General features: G+C 40.0%; 1 protein-coding gene across 1 annotated transcript in view; it reads right to left on the bottom strand.

Moving 5' to 3' along the window:
- Positions 1-32: 32 nt before the first annotated feature.
- The window catches only part of tbc1d8b (TBC1 domain family member 8B), a 62,878-nt gene continuing 40,890 nt past the window's right edge, over positions 33-22,020 (bottom strand). Inside the window, 20 exon segments of the mRNA XM_034179100.1 lie at positions 33-4,333; positions 4,990-5,087; positions 5,203-5,250; positions 5,407-5,496; positions 8,796-8,861; positions 8,951-9,191; positions 9,347-9,415; positions 12,761-12,859; positions 12,942-13,071; positions 13,200-13,485; positions 13,606-13,723; positions 16,479-16,492; positions 16,727-16,939; positions 17,141-17,291; positions 17,452-17,592; positions 17,711-17,766; positions 17,769-17,835; positions 17,838-17,879; positions 19,605-19,812; positions 20,282-20,522. Of these exon segments, the coding sequence (XP_034034991.1) occupies positions 3,917-4,333; positions 4,990-5,087; positions 5,203-5,250; positions 5,407-5,496; positions 8,796-8,861; positions 8,951-9,191; positions 9,347-9,415; positions 12,761-12,859; positions 12,942-13,071; positions 13,200-13,485; positions 13,606-13,723; positions 16,479-16,492; positions 16,727-16,939; positions 17,141-17,291; positions 17,452-17,592; positions 17,711-17,766; positions 17,769-17,835; positions 17,838-17,879; positions 19,605-19,812; positions 20,282-20,522 (2,795 nt within the window). The 3' untranslated portion in view covers positions 33-3,916.

Genomic DNA, 22,020 nt, shown 5'->3' with positions numbered 1-22,020 from the left:
AAATAAATATACATACAATAGTGTCCTTTTATTGTTATTTATTGCACAGTAGAATCAACTGTATGGTTACTCACTAGTTTGTCTCATCTTTACAGATGATGTGCAGCAATAATGACCCATATCAATTTATTCATAGAATCTTCACTTTATTCCTATGCATTATGCAAACTGAGAAAAATTATATTCAAGTAAGCACATAAAATATATGCTCTACCTAATGTTGCAAAAAAATAATTTCAATCAAAAGCGACAGATTGTGGAAGCTGTAAAACATTTGTACTTCTGCATCAAAAACTAAGCAGTAGCTGGAGCATTTTTCATGCTGGCCTTATGCACTTTCATGTTTACAAAAAAAGCAAGTGTGTGCTAGAAAATAAAGACTTCCAACTCTCATCTGCATGCTTTTGGTCATATACCCAAAAATTATCATTTTATTTATTTTTTTTGCAGAATTTACACCAGATGAATGCAATTAAGAATCATCAAAGTATATTCCTATATAATGTATTGCATTTTGGCTATACTCTGCATGAGATCAAAATAGATTCTGGAAAACAAATTGCTTTAAAACAAACAAACTCCAACTTAAAATATATGACCAAATAATCAAAACTGCAGTGCAACAATCATACTGAAACACTGAGACCACAGCAAGAAACAATTTTTAACAAAGACAGACACAAATATTACTTGCAAGTTCATGGCAGGAATACAAAAATGAGAAGATTTAAGAATTGCACTTTAACTTCAATAGCATCTTAAAGAACACAATTGGCAAATTTGGCCCCTAACACCACAAGCAACAGGCAAATAAGCCAGGATCACATGGAATGCACAATTTGACATTTTAATAGGTAAGCTAGGATAACCCCTTTACACCTCCCAACAACAAAAACATATATTTTTTCTTTTTTGTTCTTCAGACAACCACAAAACAGGATGAGTCCCCCCCACCCCTAACCAAACAAACAAAAACAAATAAAAAACCTGGCCTTAAGCCAGACATAAGATGTAAGAACAGAATGTCTACCAAAATAGGATTTTTCATTAACATTCAGTGACATAAGACTTAATTTTTTTAAACTTTTCTGTGGGACTAAAGTTTTACATCACAAACACAAAATTCAAAATGGCATTCAAAATGGCCACCATTAAAATGGGCCCAAAGTACTTCATAGCAACAAACAATAACAGAACATTATATTTAGGCAGCCGTTTTGAATATATAACCTGAGGCCAATTTTTATTTCTAGAAACATGCCGATTGTCTTTTATAGTTAAAAGAACCTTCAAAAATTGCTTTGCTTTAGTTGAGGGTCCGATCTAGCTCCCCTAAAAATTTCTGAGCATATCTTCAGCTTGAGGAAAAAGCAGAAAATACGAACAAGCTAAGCGGGTGAGACAAAAAAAATATTACATATACATTTAAAGAGCAAGTGAAATACTGCAGGTCATATCTGGCTTTTCTGGAAAACATTAACAGTTGAGTTAACAATAGCAATCCTATAATAACTATGCTACACATGCTGCGGATTTTAATGTTACAGACAAAATGCAGGCTATGGTAAACTGTCTCAAAATGTGTATGTCCCAGTTTGAAAAATATCCCTTTTCTTTTTTATGTTACACAAATTGCACCCTGAGATTTGGTAAGATCATATCATATCTTGCGTTATCAATCACATCAATCTCATCACTACAAGATTGCGGTGACTGAGCATTTGTACTTAAAAACATGTTCTTATACTAGAACATAAGCAAACAACACGTCACAGAGGAGATTGCACACAAGACAGTTATTCCACACAATTTCATGACTATGAGCTCTACCTAAAGTTATTATTCAGGTGGCACATGCAGTTTTAGTTGAGCCACACTGTACAAAAAACAATTTGCGTTTTACAGTTATTTCCAGTACAGAGTGGTGGCACTAGCAGTACTAGCAGTGGTGGACACAGTTTAGCTAATGAACTACCAGCTAATTAGCAAAGCTAACAGTTTCATTAGCAGGTAAGGTTTCAGCCAACTCTGAAAACAACTAGACCAATTAGCTTGCATTAGATTCAGTTCTGCTCATTACTAAGCCTGCCTTTGAATGAAGTGCAACAGTAAAGAAAAAATGCAAACGCTAAAAATCTTATGTTGGTTCCTGCTGGAGCTTACAAGCTAATCTGTTATGTAAAATTGATACATGATGCAAAAGCAACATTTTGAAGACTGGGGGAGCAGGAGATCAAGACAGAATAAATGCATTCATCAGATTATTAAACTTATTTTCCATATGTATTTTATTTCGATGGATTTTGGATGCATGCTTGTTAAAGCAAGGGTCATCACAGCAGATCAGATATGGATCTGTATGTTGATTTGGCGTGTTTTATACTAGACATCCTTCCTGATGCAACTCAACATTACATGGAGAAGGAGCAAGCAGAAGCCTCCTACTCTGGAAACCAGCGCACTAACCGCTTGGCCACCACACTGCTGCAATGTATTTTTATTTATTAATATTTGTTATTTGCCCTGTGATGGACTGGCGTCCTGTCCAAGGTGTACCCCGCCTCTGGCCCAATGAACGCTGGGATACATGCCAGCTCCCTACTGCCCTTTGCAGTTAACAATAGCTTAAACTGAACATATTAGTGGCTTAGTGTTATCACAGTTAATCTTTCAGTTAGCAGATTAGCAGTTATCGAAGCTAACTTTTAGGTTTGCCATGCCCACCACTGGTTAGCCTACTAGGCGTTCTGCTATTACAGCATGCAGATGCGCTGCTGTACACAGGTAATGCGCTGCTGCTACGCTACTTTGCTATCCTTTCTTCTACATTGTCTCAAATACATAATACCCGAATTTATTCAGGCATTCACACTCAGGTAGTCTATAAAAGCAGTTTATGGCTTCAAGATACAACTGTTTGTCCTGCTTACTGTAATGTGAGCCTGTAATAGCTGAAAAGCTGGTGTTTCTTAAAATATGCAGAGGTTTCTTGGACAACAGGGAGAAAATAGATTCATGGATAACATTAACATTTACAGTACAGTTCACTTTACACCAGCAGTAAGCAATCTGAGAAAACAAAATATATCAAGAACTCTTCGTGGCCCCACTTACTTCAATGTTACAATTTGGAGTTAGATTAGATTCAGCTATATTGTTGACCAACCCAATCAGTCAAGATTATGACTGGTGACAAGAAAGTTAAAATAAAACTATCACTGGAAACATGCAGGTTTTTAGTAATTCTCAGGTTACAGTTATGTTGTGTTTCAAGTTTACGCACACTGAATTCAGACAGTTATGCTATGGTTTGATTTTTGATCATGTCCAAAATTCTGTTTAGGTGAGCACCTCTTGTATCAAGATACATGGAAAATCTCTAAAAGGTCTGCTAATCAGCTTTTCTAAATGTCATCTTTTTTTTTTATGAAGTTAAACCTCAGCACAACATTAGAAAATCTACTCCTGTTTCTCAGTATAGGGGACAGTATAGAATACTCCCTAATACAAATATAAATCTTTGAACACTTTGCATAGGACCAAATAAAATAGCTACATGACAGAATGATCAACACTGACTGAAAATGCATAATCACGTTTTGTTGTTAAAAAACTAAATGGAATAAAGGTGATACATACAAAACAACACAAAAAAAAGCACTGAAGGTGTTGGTCAGTGGATGTCGGTTACAACAGTGTTTAATGTCTTCAAGATGTATCTCATCATGCAAAGTCATCATCTGGCTGAAGAGTGAGACATGTTGCAACCTGCCCTTTAAAATCTAATTTCTCCTTCTTGGTTTGAGATAGCAATTAATCAGACTACCATACTAAATGGCACTGCTTCATCAAACTTGAAAACAATTCTTAGCGATATCTGGGATTGAACCAGAAGTCAAACCCAGAACATGTCCATTTACTTATTTGCCTTTATCTTCAGTTGGGCAACCTTGGCTTGTCGTAGTTTGGCCTGAACATCAATTGGCCTTTCAAAGAAGCCGACTACAGCTGGTTCGTTGAGAAGAGATGCCAGGACCTGCTCAAAAGAAAAAGACCATTCCAGCTCAGACAGGACACGTCTTGCATCCTGAGAGCTGGTGGAGCTGGAGGTGTCTGAGCTCTCCGAAGCATCTTCGGGTGACGACTCATTGGGAGCGATACTGTTAGTTTTTGTGGTCTCATAAGGACTGCTCGGCTCCTGCAGCTTCCGTCCCACCTCCTCCATCCTCAGAAGAAGGCTAGTCACATGGGCCACAGCGCGGTAAAGAACCTCCTCCTCTGGGTTGCCATGAAAAATGCTGTACAGGGTCTTTGTGAACTGGATGAACTGAGCCTGAGATTTTAAAGAAACAATACACATATGTTCCAATTCATCACAAAGCTTGCCCAACTGTATGTCAGAGGATATTGCATCACAATAACCACTGTCGTCACCTTTAGCAAGAAGGCCGGAATCACAGCTGCAACTACTTTTGGCCAGCAAACCAACAGCAGCTGTTGTTCTCAGGAAAATGTACAGCTTTTTGCTGCTGCCACCCAAGTTGATCATTGCTCAAGTTTTCCACCATTTTGCCACAGCTTGTGGTGTCACCATGGCAACAGCAGAAAAGTACGGTCACAGCCAATTTTATCACTCATCACTGGACTACAAAGACTATCATTAAGAGCCAAATAGCTTCAAGCTTGAATTGCCAACCTTCAACAATGACACAGTGTTGTATCAGTCACTAGCAAAATTTGTAGGGTTACTTCAGAACCAATCGAGCCACACTTGTAATCATTACTTGCAATGAATGTTCCAAAATGTAATAAATGATGTGGGCTTCCTACCGACAGCTACCACGGTGACAGAACTGCACCCCGCTGCTGAGCCTTCGCAGCACAGACCACAGAAGCAGCGGGAAGGACTTTAATGTGTTACTCACGCTTAGTTCTCAGCAGGATGGTTGAGCAAATCCTAATGTTCTGGTCAATGAACGATTGTGTTACCTGATTAATTCTCGGTAAGTCCTTGATGGTTTCCTCTTTCTTAAGTATTTCGTTTTGCCACTGCTTCAGGTAAGCCTGCAGGTCCACTTTTCCTCTTCCTGTAAGTATCACAGATAAATCCCAACATTAAATATACAAATGGCACGTATATTTTGTTAAAACCAAGTATTATTTTCCACAACTAATGTTTCCCCAAGTGCAAGGTGAAACTACCTCTTTCAGGACTTTTCCTTATGACGCCATCTTCTGGAAGCTCAAATGCTGGAATACAGAAGTGTGAAAATGTGAATAAACATTGTAAACGAACTTCAACAAGAAACTGGGCAAGCATTTTAATGTGTATTCTGACTCAATTTAAGAGGAAAAGGAAAAGCCAGCTTAGTGTTTCAAAAGATAAGAAAGAGGAAAAAGGCTAACCAGTGTTTTTACTGAAGTGAGAGTCTTCAGTCACTGGAATAAAGTGCTGGAGTCTTTGTTCTTTTGAGCACAAAGGACTACCTGTAAAAGCTAAAAGGCACCATCAGTGGTTGCACTGAAAGGAAAGATTAAGAGGGTAGTGTGAAGCACATCTACAGTATAATACAGATGATTAGAACGTGTTAAGAACTAGATTAATAAAGCACAGATTTAGACATCCAGATGCAATACAACAGTTCAAAACAAATAAACTGTATGTTAGGGAGATCACGATTTAATTATTTTATTTCACAAACTGGTATCAGCTTGATAAACTCCATCCACACCTGGAAGTTTCTGTTTTGTTTAAAACAAAGTCATAAATTACTTATTTTGCCTCACGTCTGCTCCTTCACAAAGCTCTGCAGAATGCTACACAACAGGAGAGGCGATTTTAACACCCCATTTAGTTTCTCTGTTTAAACATACCCCTAATGTGGTGTGGTAGCTTAAACGTCAGCAATTCCGTACCCAAGCGAACTAAAAGGATGCTTAACTCACTGTTTTCTCTGTGTCTGTGAGAGGAACACGCAGCTGAACACAAAAGAGGTTGATGATTTCAGCGGCCATGTTAACTCAACTGCTTCAACAGTATGAATAACTAGAATAGTCACAAAACTTCTGTATAAGCTTTATTCAAGTGGCCAACATATTTAAAGAAGAGTCCTCAGGAGATGACATATCTTCCTGGTCCCCTCAAATCTGTAATACAAAGTGTCAGGGATCATCCAAGTAGTACCCTTATGCTAAATATGAATGAAATTGGTCAGCTGGTTCTTGAGATATCACGCTAACTAGGGTGGCAATCACAATATCTTGAATATCTCACTGTGACTTTGAAATTGACCCTAAGGTCATTGTAATCGACTGGTTTCGGGGGATTACCCAAGGACACCCTTATGCTACATATGAATGAAATTGGTCAGCTGGTTCTTGAGATATCATGCCAACTAGGGTGGCAATCACAATATCTTTAATATCTCACTGTGACCTTGAACTGACCTTAAGATCATCGTAATCAACTGGTACCGGGGGATTACACAAGGCCACCCTTATCCAATCCACTTTATTTCTATAGCACATTTTACAAACAGAATGTTACCAAAGTGCTTCTGTGTAGGCTCTCAGTTGTCCAGGTGGTTTCCATAGTAGAAGCTGGAATCTTCGACTAGACTGGGTTGCTTGACACGAGGACGTTTCGCTTCAAATCGCTGAAGCTTCCTCAGCTAAAATTCTTGCTCTGGTAGTCTGACTTCTGTCTTGACTCTTGTAGAAAAGAATAAACAGAAGCCACAAAAGCTGGAGTTTTAAACCTAACCAGACCCCTCTTAAGGAGAGGCAGACTGCTGTGGGCTAGTGACTAAACAATAGCTCTAATTAGCATTTATTGTGCTCTAGTTAGCACCCTCCGCTTTTGTGGCTTCTGTTTATTCAACCCAGTTGAATAAACAACCCAGTCCAGTCAAAGATTCAAGCTTCTCTACTATGGTTACCAAAGTGCTGCCCAAAAATTGAATAAAACAGCACTCCTACCATGAAAATAGTATAAATGCAATAAAACCATAAATAAATAAATGACTATATCATTAGAAAAGTACAAAATCAAACTATAGATAAAAGCCATTATAAAATATCATAAAAGTACAAGTTAAAACACTAAAAGACAACAGAGGACCATACAACTCACACAGAGCTAAAAGCCAGAGAATAAAACTGGGTCTTTAGGCGAGACTTAAAATTTCAAATTTATTAATTTATATAGCACCAATTCACGATGAAATCGTCTCAAGGCGCTTCACACAACATAAAAAAACTTAATTAAAAATTTTAAACACAATAAAAAGACAACCATAAAAGAATACAAGAATACATGAAAACACGTAAAAGCACATCATAACACTAATGCTAAAACAGGGAAAACAAATGAGTCTTTAAATGTGACTTAAAAGTCTCCACAGTAGGTATCCGACTGCCGAATGTGTGTTCCACAGAGCTGGGGCACGGTAGGAGAAAGCTCTGTGATCGGCAGATTTTTTATTCACCCTGGGAACACACAGAAGTCCTGCAACCAAACACTCCACTGTGGGGCAGTTCGGACGTGAAGGACAGAGCATTCTAAAGTCTGGGACCTGCCACAGAGAAGGCTCTGTCCCCCCTGGATTTAAGCATGGTCTTTGACACTGCAAGCTGGAATGACCCTTATGCTAAATATGAATGAAATTGGTCAACTGGCTCTTGAGATATTACGCTAACTGGGGTGGCAATGAATATATCTTGAATATTTGTATGTGCATATACACCACATTAAAAACTCCGGGCCAGAATTTGTATCTGTGACTTAATTTCTTGTAATACCAAAGCATAATTTTTAATATATGCACACAATTAAAACCTCCCAGCTGTTGACAGCACATGGTTCTATAACTGACTGATGGAAGTGTCCCACTTTGTACAGGCATTTTTCAGCATATCAACAGCTGTGACTACGGCTGAAGCAAGGTGAGGTCACTGTGACACATGCTTACGGACTGTTTTTGTCATCCTGCTGTTGCTGAAGATTAATTTCATCTTTTATTCTACTGCGGCTTGTACAGTGATTTGATGAATTGTCTGCTTGATAAGATCTAAGTGAAGAATTCTGATTTGTTGTGGTTGTCTGATGTTGATATGCTGAGTTGAGGTTTATTCTATTCATGTATGTACTTTTGTTCTATCAGGATTTGTAGATGATGGTGCCTGGCAGCTGAGACAGAGGACACTGCATACAATATGTTCTGAAGTGTATCCCTTTTGGAATTTATGGCACTGTGCCTTATGATTTGTCTGGTGGTCATCCAGTTTCTTGTTAACTGTCATATAAGCCCAGAACGACACAGGACATTTCAAACAAATAAATAATTAATATCCATCAGTTCTGCTCCTGTCACAGATCCTCATTATGGAGAAGCGTCCCTCTTGCAAAAAAGCCATCAGTTTCTTATATGTATGCACTATTGACATGACAAATTTCTTGCCACTCGTACCTGTGCCTAAAGCAGGCAGCACCAAAATATGAAGGCAATTCACACTTAAAGGACAGTTTGCTTTTGTAGGCAATCTGCTCACTGAAACAATCTAAGGACTGTATTATTGACATGATGTGAGCCTGAGTTTTGGAGAGCTCCTGCACATCTGCTTTTCCTGTATTAATACAGAGTCAGCACAATCAAGCACCAAAAACCAACCTAATATTTCTGTCTTTCTTAGCATAAAGAAAGGAATGTTAAAAAAACAACAATTTATTTGAAAAAATTAAATTTACCATTTGGATTTAGACACGCTGCTTGTTTTATTCTGTGTTTGGTACTCACCTGGTGGTAGATGCAGCTTGAAGAGGAATTTCAGCTTATTTGTGAAAGACCCTGTGTACAAAGTATCTGTGGAAGAAGCGGTATCCAGTTTTAGAGCAGAGAGATGTGAAGGTTAACAGATGGATCAACAGAGGGCAAAGCTTGAGTGCATTTACCAAGGGCACAACAAAATTCTTTAAAGTTGACAAGGCCATCCTGGTTCTCATCAATCAGGCGGAACACCCAAAGAGAGAGGACACTCTTGTTGGTGCAGAAAGCCCAGGGCTCCAGCAGGGCAAACAGCACACTGAACTGCTTGAACCCCAGCTGGTACTGCTCTAAATAGGCCAGGCTGGGGTCATGATGGAGGAGGGCTGGGCTGTTTATGGTCCAATAGCAGCTGATGAAATGCTGCCTCTGACAAATAAAAAAGGAGCACGGACTATATTTCATAATTTCAACACTTTGTTTTTCTCTACACATTTTTCTGCTATTATGGCCAATGCCATTTATGAAGGATGATAGTGCAGGCACAGCTAATAGATGAAAGAACAGCTGAGCCATCAACTTACTTTGAACAAATTGTAAAGCTCATCAAGTTGTGAGGCACTGAACCTCACGTCTTGGGACACCACCCGCACCTGAAAATTAATAGTAGCAGACAATCCAATGTCCTAATGGCCTACAGTATTTTCATAAAAATGCAGTATTTAGATATAAGCACCATAATAAACATATCTATACATATCATCATATCTGTCAAGACAAGGCATGTATACGTTGTGAATATGAAATGTCTTAGGAAACATTCTGGAGGTATGGCTGTTGGAATGATTTATGCAAATGAACACCAAATCTGTACTGTACATGACATCCTATTTGTGCCAGCTATAATATGCAGACATTTTGAATATAACAATAACATTAATTTACAGCATTTACAGCTTGGGACTCTGACGAGGGCGGTCGCATCTCCTCCACTCTCCCTTATCTCTGCTTTAACCTTCAAGTCCCTACTTCACCAAACTGTGAATTCCTCAAATTATATTGGCTACCGGATCTATTGAACTACTATTGGATTAAACATGGAATTGATCAGCTGGTCTCTGAATGCTATTGACACCATCTTTTCTACAAGAAGGTCAGGACCGGGGGATGCTACCTGCCCAGATGGAACGTATCCTGCGGGCTATGTTCTCGACCCCTGGGGGTCGTATTTGGGCGTATTTGCATGCTTTGTGCCATTCTCTGTGGAGGACGTCAAGGATTTATTCATATTTGGTCTTATGGTAGCAGGGCTGGTACTTTCTGGCTTATGTGCTGCCCTGATCTACCGGAAAATTGTCAAGACGGCGGCATCAAGAACAACGGCCCCTCGCTTGTCCGTCATGATTAACGAGTTTGGTAAGGCAATGCATTCTCAGACTGCGATGACTCTTGAACTCAGACGCAAACTGGATGACATCTTGGAGCAGATGCGTGCCTTGCAGATGAAGATTTCGGAGGCCAGGGGAATATTCTTAATTCATAACTGGGATTTGGTTGTTCAAGTGAAGCTGTAAAAAGTGTTTTTCACTGCTCAAACCACAACATGGCAGGCTTATCAGCCTGAAGGACGGTTTCACAGGACTGAAGCATGCTCCACTCCCTCTCCCCCCCCCCTCCTACCCCCCCATCACACACACCCCCCACTCCGGCTTTTGCTCTCATCTTCCCTTCCCTTCTGCAGGGGCGGCGCGGTTTTAGCTGCGGCAGGTCCCCGTTCTCCCCCCAAGCTGACGGTAGCTCAGGGTTGCTGCATGACCTTCACCCACTTGCCTCAATTCGGATAACAGACTTCTTCAAATTTAGTGCACATAAACAATGTCAAATGTGTATGTGCTGTCATTAATTGTGATGTGTGCCACTATTAAGGTAAACAAGTAATAATTGTGGACTAATTGCTGTCTGAGGTAACTGGAGTGTAAACAGATCAATAAAGTATATCTCATTGAACACAAGCAACAGTGGCCTTAGTTGTCCCACGTACACTGTGATTAAGCTTCACCAGTAGTAGGGCTGTTTGTGTTTATTTTATGTCAAATGATTCTCAACTTGGACCTCAAGTACCAAAGGACCTACACATTTTCCACTTCATGCTTTGTCACAAGCTGATTAGCTCATTCAGCTATGCAGCCAATCAAGTACAACCCCTGGCAAAAATTATGGAATCACCGGCCTCGGAGGATGTTCATTCAGTTGTTTAATTTTGTAGAAAAAAAGCAGATCACAGACATGACACAAAACTAAAGTCATTTCAAATGGCAACTTTCTGGCTTTAAGAAACATTATAAGAAATCAAGAAAAAAAGATTGTGGCTGTCAGTAACGGTTACTTTTTTAGACCAAGCAGAGGAAAAAATATGGAATCACTCAATTCTGAGGAAAAAATTATGGAATCACCCTGTAAATTTTCATCCCCAAAACTAACACCTGCATCATATCAGATCTGCTCGTTAGTCTGCATGTAAAAAGGAGTGAACACACCTTGGAGAGCTGTTGCACCAAGTGGACTGACATGAATCATGGCTCCAACACGAGAGATGTCAATTGAAACAAAGGAGAGGATTATCAAACTCTTAAAAGAGAGTAAATCATCATGCAATGTTGCAAAAGATGTTGGTTGTTCACAGTCAGCTGTGTCTAAACTCTGGACCAAATACAAACCACATGGGAAGGTTGTTAAAGGCAAACATACTGGTAGACCAAGGAAGACATCAAAGCGTCAAGACAGAAAACTTAAAGCAATATGTCTCAAAAATCGAAAAATGTACAACAAAACAAATGAGGAACGAATGGGAGGAAACTGGAAGTCAACGTCTGTGACCGAACTGTAAGAAACCGCCTAAAGGAAATGGGATTACATACAGAAAAGCTAAACGAAAGGCATCATTAACACCTAAACAGAAAAAAACAAGGTTACAATGGGCTAAGGAAAAGCAATTGTGGACTGTGGATGACTGGATGAAGTCATATTCAGTGATGAATCTCGAATCTGCATTGGGCAAGGTGATGATGCTGGAACTTTTGTTTGGTGCCTTTCCAATGAGATTTATAAAGATGACTGCTTGAAGAGAACATGTAAATTTCCACAGTCATTGATGATATGGGGCTGCATGTCAGGTAAAGGCACTGGGGAGATGGCTGTCATTACATCATCAATAAATGCACAAGTTTATGTTGATATTTTGGACAATTGAAAGGATGTTTGGGGATGATGAAATCATTTTTCAAGATGATAATGCATCTTGCCATACAGCAAAAACTGCAAAAACATTCCTTGCAAAAAGACACATAGGGTCAATGTCAATGAGCAGATCTGATTTGATGCAGGTGTTAATTTGGGGGATGAAAATTTACAGGGTGATTCCATAATTTTTTCCTCAGAATTGAGTGATTCCATATTTTTTTCCTCTGCTTGGTCTAAAAAAGTAACCGTTACTGACTGCCACAATCTTTTTTCTTGATTTCTTATAGTGTTTCTTAAAGCCAGAAAGTTGCCATCTGAAATGACTTTAGTTTTGTGTCATGTCTGTGATCTGCTTTTTTTCTACAAAATTAAACAACTGAATGAACATCCTCTGAGGCCGGTGATTCCATAATTTTTGCCAGGGGTTGTACTAACAGACACCTGCCAGACCAACTCTCTCATGAAATGACTGCTGGGATAGGCTTTAGCCCTCTGTGACCCTTAACTGGAATCAGCGAGTTCAGAGAATGGATGGAAGATCTCTCATGGCCCACTCGCACCACTATCATGGACCCCACTTTGGGAATGACTGGTCTGATCTATAGTGTCAATGAGTTACTGTGCTCACAAAAACATGTCTGCATTCACAGATACACACACGATGGCACCAGTGTATCAAATACTATGACAAGACATAAAAATCAATCCTAAATTCCAGTCAACCATCAAATTATTGTATTAAAGAAAAGGCTACTCACAACATTTTGTTTGGTTGTATCTTCTAGCGTCTGGATCACAAATAATTTGTTTCTTCTCCTTAAATTCTCAACTTCCTCAGAACGGATAATTCCATATTTCTGAAAGCAAAAAGATGAATTAAAAATAAACTAGATCACCATCGTCACTGAATAAAATTGACACTGAAGAATCATGTAGTACCTCATAAGCCTCTCTGATTAATTCACTGATGTCCACGCTGCAGTGGGATGATTTGTCATTACTGCCCGTCGAAGCTTGCTGCACTGTTGGAGGCAGTGGACTGTCTTTGTTTGTTACACTGTCAAAGAATCTGGAGACAAAATAAAGATAATTAAATTACAGTGTTATGTTATGTCATTTTCAAAGACATGTAACTCTGTTATGCAAGTATTCATGAGCAGTAAATTAACTGTTTGGCCCATTGTATCTGACACAGACTTGCTGAGGATGGTGACAGCCTCGGCGTCGTCGTGGCAGCTTATCAGAGCCTCCATGTTGTAATCCAGCACAGCAAGACCAAGCTGCAAAATGGCTTTGATGCCATCGTAGAAAAAACAGTCGACCACATTCACAGCGCTCTCTATGGGTAGGATGCTGATGAAGAGGGTGAGAAACCAGGACAAGGACACAGATGAGAAGAAACTCAGGTCGGTCATGTGCTCCACCAGCTGAGGGAGGTTTTCCCGAATCAGCTCCTCAAACACTGCTTGGTCAACTAAAGCACCTGAAGAAACATGCCAAAACAAACAAAACAAGCAGCAGCTATCCTTAATATTTTATGTTCTAAAATTACGAGACGCAAAACACTTTGTGTTCAAAAGCAATTCTTAGCTTCAGCTCTCACCTATAATTCGTCTGTTAAAGTAATCGGGTAGCATTCTCTCACAGACGGCAACCAACAGCCAGAAAGCCTCCTCTTCTTTAGCATAAAGCAGGAGAACAGATGTGAGAATATTCATGGCCTAAACAGGAGAAAAATTAAGATTTTTTTTTTTTTTTTTAAAGGGACAACTTTAATTGCAAGGAGTAGATGCAACAGCAAGGTGGTCACCTGAGTCATTTTTTGCCTGAACATTAGCACCTTTTTCCGTGATGTTAGAGGGGTGGCTTTTTTTCATTTTTAATTTCTTAAGTGCTTGGACTTTTTTGTGCCAAGTGTTTTAAGTTAAATACATCTCAGCCTTTCAGAGTCACTGCCCTTTTCAAAGTCAAAAACTGAAGAAAACAGTGGCGGAAACAAGATATTAAATCATTTTTACAAGCTCTTGATGGAAGGTAAAAACAAGTACCACTTCCTGTATGTTTTTGTGAACACAGATTTAACAGAGCATTTTTATGTTGGTCCTTTGCTCTCAAAAATGCCATATTTTCTATCTTTTTCATTTTAAACTTGTTTGGCTGATGCCAGGAGTTGCTTTTCAAAGCAACTTATGGCCTGGACACACTGCGTTAGCTGAACAAAGGAAAAAAAGTCCTAAAGTCACAAATCGAGAAAAAGTGGACAAATGAGCCTGGACTTCTCCCATAACCAAGACTGAAACAAAACTGAAACTAACAAAAGAAAAACAAAGTGAACGGCGACCTTGACGCTCATAAACAAAATCAAAATGAAGCACCAGCGTGGGATCATTTCTGCAGCGAGTCTGTGCTATCCACCCCCACCTACAGCAGCGTTGTCTTGACAACATGTGTGTGCACAAGACGTTGACAGGCTGGAGAGAGAGAGGCTGGACGACAATCAAACGGAACACTGGCGGTAGGGGAACTATACAAATGACGAGGAACTGTCAAGACAGAAAGCAAAATGGAATATGGATGAATTGAGGTTGTTGTCAGGATTTGTTCACAGTTTTCAACAGGAATGAAGCTGGACAACGGTTAAATAATGTCTCCGAAAGTCAACCCAAGTCCAGATTTCTTGTTTCATTTTGGCTTCGGTGTCCTTCGTGAGTGCGGTGTGACCGGGGCTTAATGTAAAAAAATTAAATAAAAATACTGCATTATAATCTACAGTGATAAGATGGAAATGTTTACACGCATGACCACTGAAGACTGTTCCCATATACTGATCTGAATGAGCTACTCTCGTTCATTTTTCAAAGCACAAGGAAGCAGCAATGTGCTATTAGGTTAGATACCAACCACCATAAAACAAGAAGAAGAAAAAGAAGCTCTGAGTGAGGAGGACATGCTGGGTCTTAAGAGAATAAATCATGTTCTCAAACTGAGACTACATTCTTGAATAAAAAGCAGGAATAACCTTCATGCTTCTTGGCATTCTACTTGTTTGCACTTTGTGAGTCTGCCAGAACAGCAAAGAGGAGGATGGCTAGGGTAAGGTAAGGCTTATCATAATGTGTTTATCCCTTTAATGGTCAACTCAACTGTTTGGTAGAGCATATTGATATCTACTAGGGTTGAGCCGGATACTTGTTTCAGACGAGTATCCGGTATGGATAAAGCATTTTTGATGAGTACAAGCATGATACAAGAAAAATTGGTCAATATCTGTGCTTGTGCTGAAGGAAAATCCTCATTGGCTAACCTGACTGTCTTCACGCTCTGTGATTGGCCAGTCACACACAGCACCTGCCCCCTCCCTACACAGATGTGTCTCTCTGCAGTCTCTCGCCACACACAGAGACAGGAACTGATCTCGCTCTCTGTGCTTGGCTTGACTTGAGCTCACGCTGCTGCTCTCTCAGTACTCCGTAAGTTTTCTTAAGCTTGCCTCTATTTTGGTTTGTATGATATTTAAGTTACTTGGTGAACTTGTTTCGTATCGTACGCAGTGCATTTGACAAGACAGAGCTGAAAATGGCTTGTGTCGTGTCGGTCACTGCCTCCACTCTGGTCTTTTTTTTTTTTTTTTTTTAAATAACAGTTTGCTTGCTCTTTGACTGGTGAAAAAAAAGTCAGTTGGAAAACTTAGCTCATACTGAACGCGGTGCTTTGGAGAAGAATACAGTGAAAAGTCTTACACACATACACACATGTAGCTGAACACACAAAGTAGCCTATATTAATATTTTTAATGTATATGGCTGCATGCAGTATATGACACTGTCACTGCAGTTCATAAATCTGTCAGGAGAACAAACTCTCTCTCTCTCTCCATCACACACACACACATTAATCAATTTAGTTTAACTTTGTGTGGAAAAAAAACACCAAGAACGTTAGGTAGTAAAAATAAAAGAATTTAAAAAATATTGCAGTTTGATCATAAAATTTAAAAATAAAATAAAAAAGAAAGTTGTGTTGAGTATGACAACTCTTGTTCATGCATACTTAGTAGTCCTTAATTTCCTACTACATTGAATCTCAATTCTGAGGCTGTTCTGTTATTCAGTCATACACTGAAGAATATTCATGTTCTGAGTTTATAAAAACTTGTTCTGTAAAACAGTTCCTTTACTATTGTGATCAAAACATTGAATATCAATTCTGAGGCTGTTCTGTAAATATAACCCCAATTCCAATTAATTTTGGGTCGTTGTGTAAAATGTAAAAAAAAAAACAAACAGAATACGATTTGCAAATCCTCTTCAACCTATATTCCATTAAATACCCACAAAGACAAGATATTTAATGTTCAAACTGAGACTTTTTTGTTTTGTGCAAATATTTGCTCATTTTGAAATGGATGCCTGCAACACATTTCAAAAAAAGCTGGGACAGTGGCAACAAAAGACTGGAAAAGTTGATGAAGAACACCTGTTTGGAACATTCTAAACAGGTCAATGCAATTTCAGGTATAGAACAGAAACCTTTCAACACCCCAGGAGGTGACATAAGAATATGCTAATGACGGGCTGAGATGATCTGCTGTGAAGACCTTTAACAAGAGCAGCCACAAAGGAGGGGAAAAAATCCAACTACTGGCACTGTATTGTAAAAGCTGTTATTTCCTTTCAGTCCATAAAAACATCTTGGTGTTTCCAAGTACTGAAACCTGAAATTACCTGCAGTAGCCAATTTTGGGTTCCTATAAGCGTAGGCTGTAAGGACTCTGCGCAGAGCAGAGATTCCTGTGTCACTCTGAAACGCGGGGTGCTCTGGCAAAGAGCGATGGAGGTCTCTCTCAATCTCATCCGTAGCCAAAGTGCTCGTGCCAAGAGATTGTTCAACCAACTCGGTGTAATAGCCGGGGTGAGTGGCCATGTCGTTCACAGCTCCTAGAGAAGCAATGCAACACACTTCAATGTCAGTTCAATGATCACACACACTGGACACAGTTTACTGAAATATTTAGGTGGAATGAGCATTTCAGAAGACAATCTGAACCATGTGAGTCTTCAATCACTGAATGTCCTGTCTCATCTTTGAGAGTGAAATACAAATAAATAAATAAAAAAAACAAAACAATGAATGAATACCTGAAAAAAGCATCCACAGCTCTCCTCTCAAGGCCTCGGGAACACCTCGGACAATCAAGTCTTGCGTCTTCCTGGTGAAGAACATACTTGTGCCTCGTCCATATTCTGAGAAATGGATATCCCATGACTGCTCCTTCATCTTTTCTTTAAGCTGTCAAATGCAGAGATAAGACATACCACAGTGATGCTGCTGATGCACCTGAAACCCTCCCTTTTGAATACATCAAGATGCACAGTCATATTTTTCAAAACCATTTCCAATTAAACGGAGGCTAATGAATTCAATGTTTCAAGAAAAATCAGATTTTTACCATTTTGGGATCAAGGTTTTCAAGATCGTGAGGGTGGAAAACAGTCATAAGAGCCTCAGTGCTTACAGCCTTGCTGCTGCCTTTCTGCCCAACCATTAGTGTTACGTCTTCTGGATTGTCCTCAAAGTGGTTGATGAGTGACTGGCACTCGCCCTCGTATGGCCTTAAGTACACGGTAATAAAAATTTTCCATTGTCATCACATTTATGCTGCAAATGTCTAAAGAAAGAGCAGGCCTGAATGCCACACAGCATGTTACCTCTGATGAAGCAGAGTGCTGAGGACTTGCACTAATCCCACACCTGCCACGGATTGTGTTTGCAAGCGTTGGTATTCCCGAATCTCAGAGAAACGTAATGCCCTCCTTCCACGCACCACACACCGTTAGAAGCCCTGCTGCTGGAGTCTGGCTTTTCAACATTTACAACCTAGAAGGAAGCATCATTAAACATTGTAGAACCAATGTACACTCAACAAAAATATAAACGCAACACTTTTGGTTTTGCTCCCATTTTGTATGAGATGAACTCAAAGATCTAAAACTTTTTCCACATACACAATATCACCATTTCCCTCAAATATTGTTCCCAAACCAGTCTAAATCTGTGATAGTGAGCACTTCTCCTTTGCTGAGATAATCAAGATGCTGATTAGACACCATGATTAGTGCACAGGTGTGCCTTAGACTGTCCACAATAAAAAGGCCACTCTGAAAGGTGCAGTTTTATCACACAGCACAATGCCACAGATGTCGCAAGATTTGAGGGAGCGTGCAATTGGCATGCTGACAGCAGGAATGTCAACCAGAGCTGTTGCTCGTGTATTGAATGTTCATTTCTCTACCATAAGCCGTCTCCAAAGGCGTTTCAGAGAATTTGGCAGTACATCCAACCAGCCTCACAACCGCAGACCACGTGTAACCACACCAGCCCAAGACGTCCACATCCAGCATGTTCACCTCCAAGATCGTCTGAGACCAGCCACTCGGACAGCTGCTGAAACAATCGGTTTGCATAACCAAAGAATTTCTGCACAAACTGTCAGAAACCGTCTCAGGGAAGCTCATCTGCATGCTCATCGTCCTCATCGGGGTCTCGACCTGACTCCAGTTCGTCGTCGTAACCGACTTGAGTGGGCAAATGCTCACATTCGCTGGCGTTTGGCACGTTGGAGAGGTGTTCTCTTCACGGATGAATCCCGGTTCACACTGTTCAGGGCAGATGGCAGACAGCGTGTGTGGCGTCGTGTGGGTGAGCGGTTTTCTGATGTCAATGTTGTGGATCGAGTGACCATGGTGGCGGTGGGGTTATGTATGGCAGGTGTCTGTCATGGACGAAGAACACAGGTGCATTTTATTGAAGGCATTTTGAATGCACAGAGATACCGTGATGAGATCCTGAGGCCCATTGTTGTGCCATACATCCAAGAACATCACCCCATGTTGCAGCAGGATAATGCACGGCCCCATGTTGCAAGGATCTGTACACAATTCTTGGAAGCTGAAAATGTCCCAGTTCTTGCATGGCCGGCATACTCACCGGACATGTCACCCATTGAGCATGTTTGGGATGCTCTGGACCGGCATATACGACAGCGTGTATCAGTTCCTGCCAATATCCAGCAACTTCGCACAGCCATTGAAGAGGAGTGGACCAACATTCTACAGGCCACAATTGACAACCTGATCAACTCTATGCAAAGGAGATGTGTTGCACTGCATGAGGCAGATGGTGGTCACACCAGATACTGACTGGTATCCCCCCCCCCAATAAAACAAAACTCCACCTTTCAGAGTGGCCTTTTATTGTGGACAGTCTAAGGCACACCTGTGCACTAATCATGGTGTCTAATCAGCATTTGATATGGCACACCTGTGAGGTGGGATGGATTATCTTAGCAAAGGAGAAGTGCTCACTATCACAGATTTAGACTGGTTTGTGAACAATATTTGAGGGAAATGGTGATATTGTGTATGTGGAAAAAGTTTTAGATCTTTGAGTTCATCTCATACAAAATGGGAGCAAAACCAAAAGTGTTGCGTTTATATTTTTGTTGAGTGTAGTTATTATTCAGCCCTCAGTAAGGAGCATGATAATTGAAAGTGAGTGTTACAGGAGTATTATATACACACACACAAACACACACTACTTTACCTCTCGCATGGGAATGATGACATGACACTGGCTGCCATCCTGACTGGCAAAACACAGGTAGTTCTCAGAGAGACATATTTTTCCAAGCGTATTAAAGTGGCTAAAGGGCACCCAAAGGAAGCTCTCATGGACCTCCAATAGGTTTTCCTCTTTGGGAAGTCTAAAAAATGCTCGGAATTGCTCACTCTTCGCATGAGCCTCCAGGCCTCTGTGAGGAAAGGAGAATGCAACGATGAAATTACAATACTGTATTTACGTACACAGTTTGTATATTTTGGTCAAATATCAACTGGTTCTTTTTCATATCAATATAAGCTAATCAGGACATATCCCAAAGTGGTCACTTAGCGAGATCAGCAACACAGCTAGTTTTGATTTCTTTCATCTTTTTGGCTGAATTGGCCCACATTCTGAAAGTTCATTTTGAACAAAGTTTGACTTTTTGTTTAACTTTTTGGTCAACTTTGAATTGCTGCAAAACATGATTTGCAGCAAAACTCTACAAAGCCACATTCTGCACATAGGCATGGCTGCAGAAGATACTTGACACATTCTGAGCAAAGATAGACATGATTTCAGAAATAACCAGTTGTTCTGTGGTTTTATTGTGTCTCAGTTGTATCTGTTTCGTGTCATCAAAGACTGACTTGATGTAGTGTCACACACAAATAAAATACCTCTTGGTGATTTGCAGGGGGTCAGCGAGTGCTGGTTCTCTTTGGAAGGCCTCTTTGTCAAAAAGGCGCTTAATGGAGTAGCTGGCCAGCTGTTCCATGATGATGAATGTCTCATTAAGGTGCAGAAGCATGGAGAAGTAGTGATCCTCACCATGAGCCAGGATGTGGATGCTCTCAGTCAGAAGAACATTGGAAGTTTTCTCCAGCCTCCACATCTCATCCCATGAGATGATCAGCTTCACTGGAGAGTCATTAGAATTCATAAAATTTAAAGGCACTGTAATCTGCACTAGTGCAGAAAGTCCAGCATTAACAGCAGAAGAAGTAATAAGTCCTATATAGGCCCCGAGGCCCATTGGGCCAGTGCTTATCCCCGGACACCCTAGCTTTAAGCAGATGAACATGTGACTCCCCCAAGATGGAACACCAGTCAATCAAAGGTTGCTTTCCCAGCCAAGGCATGTACAAATTGATACCTGGGTGGATTGGAAGGATGCAGAAGAAGTATTCAAGGACAACAGACAAGTAACAGTCACACCTGGAATCTATAAAAATGTAGTCTAACTCTTGTACGACCGAGCAATCTGCATTGCAATATTAATAGTGCAGTGTTGAATTGATATAAGACAGAGACAAAAGCTGGTAAAGACCCAGTCAAGCTTTGGGTGCAATTCTGCACTAGATGATCTTATGACCTACAGTTACAAGCAAAGGTTTACATGCAACTTAGCTTAAACAACTCAAGCTCAACATTGCCCTACTCCACATATTATATTTTATCAAACAATATATTTGTTAAGTCAATTACAATTTCTACTTTGTTACCATATGAAGTTATAACTTTATATGGTAACTTATGGGGGAATCTAAAGAATTCATCAAAGGGTTCCAGTGCAAAATTTTAGACGGGGAGGTGATGGTCTAGTGGTTAATCGTTGGGCCTGAGAACAGAGAATCTTTGGTTCAAATCCCAGCCTGACCAGAAAATCACTAAGGGCCCTTGGGCAAGGTCCTTAATCCCCTAGTTGCTCCCGGTGTGTAGTGGGTACCTTGTATGGCAGCACCCTCACATCGGGGTGAATATGAGGCATTATTTGTAAAGCTCTTTGAGTGTCTGATGCAGATGGGAAAATGCTATATAAATGCAGTCCATTTACCATTTGGATCTCCATGAGCCAGTTTCCTCATTAGGAGTTATTTTGAATAGATTCAAGGTAATACAAGCAATTGTACAGTCTGTGCAAAAATGCCACCCCAAGTCAGAAATAGTTTGGATCATATGGAAAACGTGGAAAAACAAAAATGCATTTACAGTAGTGTTCAGAATAATAGTAGTGCTATGTGACTACAAAGTTTAAGCCAGGTTTTGAGTATATTTCTTATTGTGACATGGGAAACAAGGTACCAGTAGATTCAGTAGATTCTCACAAATCCAACAAGACCAAGCATTCATGATATGCACACTAGGGTTATGACTACAAAATGTTTTTCAAAACTTTAATTTTCCTGATATTGCATTTGATGAATTTTTACCCATAGTTCACTTTTTTGAAGTTTATTTCATTGGATCATGAGAAAACCTCCCGCACCTAGCACCACATCACTTTTAAAGAATACGAGTTTACACAATACTATTTAAAATAACGTAACAAGAAAAGAATTAAGAAGTATCAAGAAATAAGAAAATATATACAAATAAAATTTGTCTGCAATTTGATGGTAAGGAAATTGACAATAAG

Source organism: Thalassophryne amazonica, chromosome 9, assembly GCF_902500255.1.
Source record: "Thalassophryne amazonica chromosome 9, fThaAma1.1, whole genome shotgun sequence".
NCBI classification, from domain to species: Eukaryota; Metazoa; Chordata; class Actinopteri; order Batrachoidiformes; family Batrachoididae; genus Thalassophryne; species Thalassophryne amazonica.
Note: the sequence above shows the minus strand (reverse complement) of the source record. Positions and strands in the feature narration are given on the sequence as shown.